This window comes from Stegastes partitus, unplaced genomic scaffold (genome assembly GCF_000690725.1).
Source record: "Stegastes partitus isolate 25-593 unplaced genomic scaffold, Stegastes_partitus-1.0.2 Scaffold841, whole genome shotgun sequence".
In the NCBI taxonomy this organism is placed as follows: Eukaryota; Metazoa; Chordata; class Actinopteri; family Pomacentridae; genus Stegastes; species Stegastes partitus.
In genome coordinates this window covers 285,502-292,263 of record NW_007578572.1, presented here as the reverse complement: position 1 = coordinate 292,263, position 6,762 = coordinate 285,502, and the positions used below count along the sequence as shown (strand labels likewise).

Sequence of the window (6,762 nt, the reverse complement as noted above, 5' to 3'; positions counted from 1 at the left end):
AAAGTAGAAAACCACCTTCATGATACCTGTGATCTCTGACTGAGGGTTTAGTTTTTGTTGAACCAACTCACACAAAGAAAGCCTGGATGTGTGAATCTTGCTGCGTAGTGCAGCTCTCTGGTTTCTGTTTTAGCACAAACTGTAATATAGCTGCTGCTGTTGTTGTACGACTTTAGGTTTCAGCAAAAGGTTGAAAGTCTGTTTCTATCTCGTCAGCAACAAAAGGATACGTGTGAGATACTCCAGGATGGTGACGTCCCAGATGTAGTCGTAGAATGAGTCCATGGCGTCATGACTGCAGACAAGAGCAGATTACAGACGTTAGAAATGACTGTCGGTGATGTAATGTAGTGAAACGTGTCCTCCTGTGCCGTACCTGTTCTGCTCCTGAAGAGCTTTGAAAGCCGTCATGTAGTCGACTTCTCTCAGAAACTGGCACAGAACAGCAACCTGACGGGAACCAAACACGCAGCCTGATTTAACACATCTTACATCAAAGCTTTTCTGTCGCCTGAAACGGATTCTGAGCTTTATGTCGAGATTTCAGACGTGTAGTTTGACCTCTGACCTGTGTGTGGCAGTTCATCATTGAACAGCACTTGATCATCCTCTTCAGAACCTGAAAACGACAGATGTGGAGTCAGCAGGGAGGTAGTTCAGCCAACACAGATCTGGTGTGTTCTCGTGTTCAAACTTCATCTAAGTCCTTGTTCACAACTGTTGACAAAACAACGTCTGATGAATTGGCCGAATGTTTCTCACCAGAATCTGACATATTGATGTAAAAAGCAATTTTCCAGTCTCATGTACGTGGAGAAAAACAGATATTTTTGTTTTTTGTTGTGTAGAAAAATATCCATTTAAGGGTAAATCTATCTCAAATCATCAAAGCAGCCTTCTGCTCGACCATCTCTGGGGTTTTTGGTAGGAAATAAAACACTGGACATACGGTGATAAAGAAAAGTAAGACCAGGAATTGCTTTAATTTAATTTAGATTTTAAACTCAGAAGAATTTCCCAAATATCTTTTCTGGAGGTTTTAAAATGCCAGAGAATGATGTGCCGTGTGCATAAATGTAGCAGAAGTTGTGCGTTTTAAAATTAGCGTGGCTGTAGCCTGTAGAAAGCTGCTCATCAGGTGTGACGTATTAAAACCTGGTCAGTGTAGACGTCAGGAGGCACGGCTTTGGTGAAGAAGTCCGAACACACGGCTCCGGCCTGGAGGTAAAGGTTCAGAGCTGCCGAGTACTGATTGGTCACTGCAGAGACACAAAGCAGGAAGCACTCAGTAACTGTGGTCACTTTCTTTGCTGTCTATAGCAAAGTATTGAAAGATAGCTGCTATAAACCAATCAAATGTAATGTATTCGTGCTGCTTTGAACCTGATGCACATTTGAAAGCTGAATTTTCTGAGTTTGCACTGAAACAAGCACAGAGTCTGACGTGCTTCTTACCAAAGTAGATGTCTGCCTGTGTGATGAGCCACGACTGGTTGTTGGGGTTCAGAGTTAAAGCGTAAGAAACCAGCTCTTTGACCGTCACGGCCACGGCCTCCACGTCCACCGCCTGGATGCTGCACAACACAAACCATCGCTTTCAGGGTTTTCTGCTGTGTTAAGGATCAACCTGAACGACAAACTGTTTAAATGTTGCTATGCTTGGGCTGCATGTTGGTATAAATAAAGCTGCTCAGGGGATTTTGTCAACAGATAAAACAGAAAAGCAGTTCTTACTTGGGGAGAGTCGACGGCCAGATGGAGAGATGCTCAGCCGTCACTTCGTTCACAATGTCGTCCTGAAGACAAAACAAAAAGTGAAAAAGGTGCAAACAGCTGCAGCAGTAACACCACCGCCATCCTTATTTCATCATTTTTACTCGTTTCAGCACTAGAGGAGCACACAGGAGTCGTTTTTTTCTTCCATTTTCTACCATGTGCTGTCACTTCTACTAACTGAGCAGTGGAACTCACCCTAACGATGCTGTGGAGCCTCACAAACAGGGAGATGAGCGTCGTCAGCACCAGCGGCTCCTGTCGGGAAGAAGAGAAAACTCGTCACATCAGCAGTTGTGGCCAGTTTAAATGTTTCTCATGTTTCCACGGCGAGTTTTTACTTACTCTGAGTTTCTTGACGAATGTGATGAATTTGCTCCTGAGTGATTAAACGAAAACAAGGCAGGATGAGCATCACTGTGACGATTCTAAACACTATAAACTCCTCAGTGTTAGATGAGGTCTAAACCCATGATCATAGATGGTTGTCTCTTTATCCTGTCGACTGGACTCGACATCATTGTAAATGAGGGCTTGAGGTCAACTATTCCTCGATATTTAAATAAAGATTGATTAAATGATTGATGTGTGCGGCGTACCGGTGCAGGATGCCCATGGACGACTCCCTGTGTTTGATCAAACCCACTCGGCCGTCGCTGTTCCTCTTGTGCTGGATGGAGACGCTGCAGATCTGAACCACCACGTCCCACAGCTCCTTGGCGGTTCGCCGACTCTCCTTAGGACCGGGAAGCTCTTTGCACGTCGAAGCCAGCAGCTGGCCGAGCTGTCGGGAAGAAACAGGATGAATTTAACAGGAGGAAACTTCTGAAATCTTTAATTTATGCAAACATACAATTGAAACCAGAAGCTTACATACATGTATAAAAAGACACACAACTTTTTTTGTCTTTGTGGATAATGACTCTCTGACCAGCTTCAGCAGCATCTTCACAAGGTCTTTAGCTTCTGTTCTGGGGTCGATATGCAAATTTCAACCAGAACACTTCATCTCTGGACACAGAACCGTCTCCTTCCTGAGCCTATGATGGCTGGACATTCCCATGGTGGCTATACTTGATATAACTGTTTGAACAGATGCACGTGGAACCTTCAGGCATCTGGAAACTGTACCCAAGGATGAACCAGACTTGGCTGATTTAGACTTAAAATACATCCACAGGTGTGCCTCCAATTAATTCAAATGTTGTCAACTAACCTATCAGAAGCTTCCAAAGCCATGACATCATCATCTGGCCTCTCCCAAATAGTTTGAAGGCATCTTAGTGGATGTAAAAAATTATTCTGGCGTTTAGCAAATAAAAATAATGTTGGTGATCTGAACTGACCTAAAACAGGAAAAGTTTAGTCTGATTTAATGTCACACAGTGAGAAAAAAAAAAAGGTTATGTGTCTTTTTATACAGTGGATGTAAAGTTCTGGTTTCAACTGTATACACATAGCTTCACTATTATTTAGTATAAGAGAGCATTAAAGGAGCAGCTAAAGAGGAACCGACAGGCTTGAAGTGGCGTTACCTTGATGTACGGGTTGTTCATGACCAGAGACGGAGGAACCTGCAGAGTCAGATAGTCGTTCTCCCTCCAGTTCAGCATGAAGGCGACGCACTCTTCTCCAACCACCTGACGTAGAGGCAGATCTGGAGGGCAAAGACCAGGATTCACTTCAGTAAACCTCCAGAATCTGTGCCGGAGCTTAACATGTAGCATTAAGGAAGAGCTCGAATGCAGAAGTTATGTAGCAGAACAGTATCGGTTCAGGACTTGGTACCACTTGTACATGAACAACATGATGTTTGTACCGTATTGTTAACATTGTAGGAGCGGCTTCCACATGCTGACAGATGCTGGATTTTGTGTATTTTAACACACATTTTAACATTAAACTTTATAATCGAGCCCTTTCTCCACTGCAGAAGTATTTCATTCTTTTAAAATCTGCGACACCGGAGTCTGAATGCAACAGACCAGATCATACAGTTAAACCAGTCTGACTTACAGCGAACACACACTTAACTGACTAAAACAACGACAACACAGTTCATAGTTTGTGGTTTACAGATAATACTGAGCAGGCAGCAATAAAAATGGAGACAGTTTTATTCTCTGTTAGTGTCTAATTGTGATTTTCTATATTTATACAGTTGTCTTGTGACAGTATCGGCTAAATTTCTCAGTAAAATATCCAATAACTGAACCCACCAAGGAGGTTTTCTGCAAGAATGAAGGGAACTGAGGGATTTGATGCAGTTACTCGAGTAGAAATGCATTTATTGTATGATAAAAACTCCTAATTTACCCACTATTTATAACTAATTAGTCCTACTACAGATTAATGGAGACGTCTAACTATTAGTGAAATCTAAGCCATAATAGTCTGTCCCTGTGTCCTTAAGTACATGCTGCTACAGTGAATGCAGCGTCTCCTCGGTGTTGGCGTCCACCTACCGTGAATCCTCATCTCCAGGTAGCCCCTGACCCTGCTGACCAGGTCAGGCGGCGGTCGCTCCTTGCTGCCTTCGGCCGCCATCGTCTCGTGAGCTCGGACCTCCAGCAGCAGCATCTCGTTCAGCATCACCTGCCTCAGCTTCGGGGAAAACTCGGTGACCAGCTCCAGGCAGGCGGAGAACAGCAGCCGAGCGTGGACAAAGTCCTGAGCAGACAGGTCAATAATCACTGATTAGATTTCAATGCAGGACTGATTTACTCAGAGTCCCGATAGTGCAGACGGACCTTTATTGATATGCAGTGGAGCCCTTTGGCCATGAGGATGTAAACCAGGTCCCTGGTCAGGTTGTCTTTGATGCCGAGGATCACGTTGATGTAGTCTGGAGGAACCTCCCACTGAAAACACAGACAGTGACATACTGATTAGCTTAGTGTGTCTTTTTCATTATATTTAATCATAAATGTTACATTTTTCATCCTGAGTTCATGCTACAGGAGGTTCTGTCTGTTAGCTGCCATCAGACTGTTTAAAATGCAGAAATAAGAACTATTCTGGTGGAAGGAAACAGTTGTGTAATATAACATTAATTATTTCTATACAGATGTGACACATATTCCTGAGACTGTTCAGTATGTTTACATACATTTTTCTATTATATGTTGTACTTGAGATTTTGGATATTTTTTTTTGCACACTGTGTAATTTTTCTATCATTTTGCATGCTGCATATCATTTATACACGACACATTTTGGACATTGGATAGTACAAATATTCTTATTAAATCACTTTAAGTCATCAGTATGTGTTTTAGTGCTTCTGTGAAAAGTTAAAGTACCAAAAATGATTCATGTTCAGCAGTAAACGTGGTGTCTTGACCGTGATTGTTGCTGCTGGAATGAAGTAATTTTCTGCAAAAGATCAAAAATGTGTAATGTGTAAATGTGTGTGTATGTACAGTTGAAACCAGAAGTTTACATACACTGTGTAAATAGATATACAACCTTTCTTCCTCCCTGTCTGACATTAAATCAGACTAAACTTTTCCTGTTTTAGGTCAGTTTGGATTACCAACATTATTTCTATTTGCTAAATGCAAGAATAATTAGAGAGAATTTTTTTATTACTTTCTTCAAAGTCAGACGTTTACATACACTGAGATTACTATGTCTTCAAACGATTTGGGAAAACCCAGGTGATGATGTCATGGCTTTGGAAGCTTTTCATAGGTTAACTGGCACCATCTGAGTTAACTGGAGGCACACCTGTGGATGTGTTTTAAGGTGCACCTCAAACACACTGCTTCCTTTTGGAACATCTAAAGCAGGGGTGTCGACATCCGGTCCTCGAGGGCCGCAATCCTGCATGTTTTAGATGTTTTCCTTCTTCCAACACACCTGATTCAAATGATCAGGATCGTTATCAGACTTCTGCAGCGCTTGATGATGAGCTGATCATTTGAATCAGGTGTGTTGGAAGAGGGAAACATCTAAAACATGCAGGATTGCGGCCCTCGAGGAGCGCAGTTCGACACCCCTGGTCTAAAGAAATCAGCCAAGATATCAGGAAGAGGATTTTAAAGGCAACGTGACCAAATACTGAGGAAATGTATGTGAACTTCTGACTTTAAAGAAAGGAATAAAAAAATTCTCTAAAAAATTCTCTCTGGCATTATTCTGGCATTTAGCAAATAGAAATAATGTTTTTAATCCTAACTGACCTGAAACAGGAAAGTTTAGTCTGATTTAATGTCAGATAGTGAAAAAAAAGGTTATGCGTCTTTTTATACAGTGGATGTAAACTTCTGGTTTGAACTGTATGTGTGTACATATGTGTATCTATCTATCTATCTAGCTATCTATAGGAATTTAAGTAGGAAATGTCTATATTCTAAGTTATTTTAGATGCTCATGATACATAAAAGGTAAATAAACTCCACTGTGTCTCTGCAACATTCAAGCTGACTTTGTCTCCCAGTATCATCTTTGTGACTCTGACCTTGCTGTTGACCCTCCAGAAGGGGCGTTCGGCCATCCCGTGGAGTTCGATGAGGATCTGCCTGATCCTCCGCGGCTCCAGTGAAAGAATCAGCTGCTGCTCCAGCTGCCCGATGTTCACGCTCGCTGAAGCTGCAAAGAAAACAACCAAAAAAAAAAGTCAAACTAACAGGCAAGCAATGAAACGTGGCTTCACCGGCGGGGGAGAACGCTCAGCACCTGGGATGTCGTAGAAGGAAGGCAGCGGTTTGGCGCTGAGGTTGATGGTGGCCGACCTCTTCCTCATCTGCTCCACCAGAACCTTCCTCTCGTCCTCCTTCAGCAGCTCCATGAACAGCTTATGGGACGAAACCACAAACACCAGAGACAAGTCCTCCAGGTTTTCACACAGAGTCCTGCAGCACCGGAGGAGACACAAACATCAGTACGTTACGCTGAACATTAGTGCAGGTTAGTCTGCTTATCAGGCTCATTCTGCAGCAGAGAATGGTCTGACTGCACCTCAGTGTCATTCTGCTATAGGTGGGG

General features: G+C 42.7%; 1 protein-coding gene across 1 annotated transcript in view; it reads right to left on the bottom strand.

Moving 5' to 3' along the window:
• The window catches only part of ints8 (integrator complex subunit 8), an 18,165-nt gene that overhangs the window by 1,801 nt on the left and 9,602 nt on the right, over nucleotides 1-6,762 (bottom strand). Inside the window, exons 12-25 of the mRNA XM_008292909.1 lie at nucleotides 6,454-6,629; nucleotides 6,236-6,366; nucleotides 4,524-4,634; nucleotides 4,239-4,443; nucleotides 3,309-3,430; nucleotides 2,373-2,557; nucleotides 2,119-2,152; nucleotides 1,972-2,031; nucleotides 1,735-1,796; nucleotides 1,456-1,574; nucleotides 1,156-1,259; nucleotides 569-619; nucleotides 377-450; nucleotides 231-295 (exon numbers count right to left, since the gene is read on the bottom strand). Of these exons, the coding sequence (XP_008291131.1) occupies nucleotides 231-295; nucleotides 377-450; nucleotides 569-619; nucleotides 1,156-1,259; nucleotides 1,456-1,574; nucleotides 1,735-1,796; nucleotides 1,972-2,031; nucleotides 2,119-2,152; nucleotides 2,373-2,557; nucleotides 3,309-3,430; nucleotides 4,239-4,443; nucleotides 4,524-4,634; nucleotides 6,236-6,366; nucleotides 6,454-6,629 (1,499 nt within the window). The remainder of the gene's footprint in view (nucleotides 1-230; nucleotides 296-376; nucleotides 451-568; nucleotides 620-1,155; nucleotides 1,260-1,455; nucleotides 1,575-1,734; nucleotides 1,797-1,971; nucleotides 2,032-2,118; nucleotides 2,153-2,372; nucleotides 2,558-3,308; nucleotides 3,431-4,238; nucleotides 4,444-4,523; nucleotides 4,635-6,235; nucleotides 6,367-6,453; nucleotides 6,630-6,762) is intronic.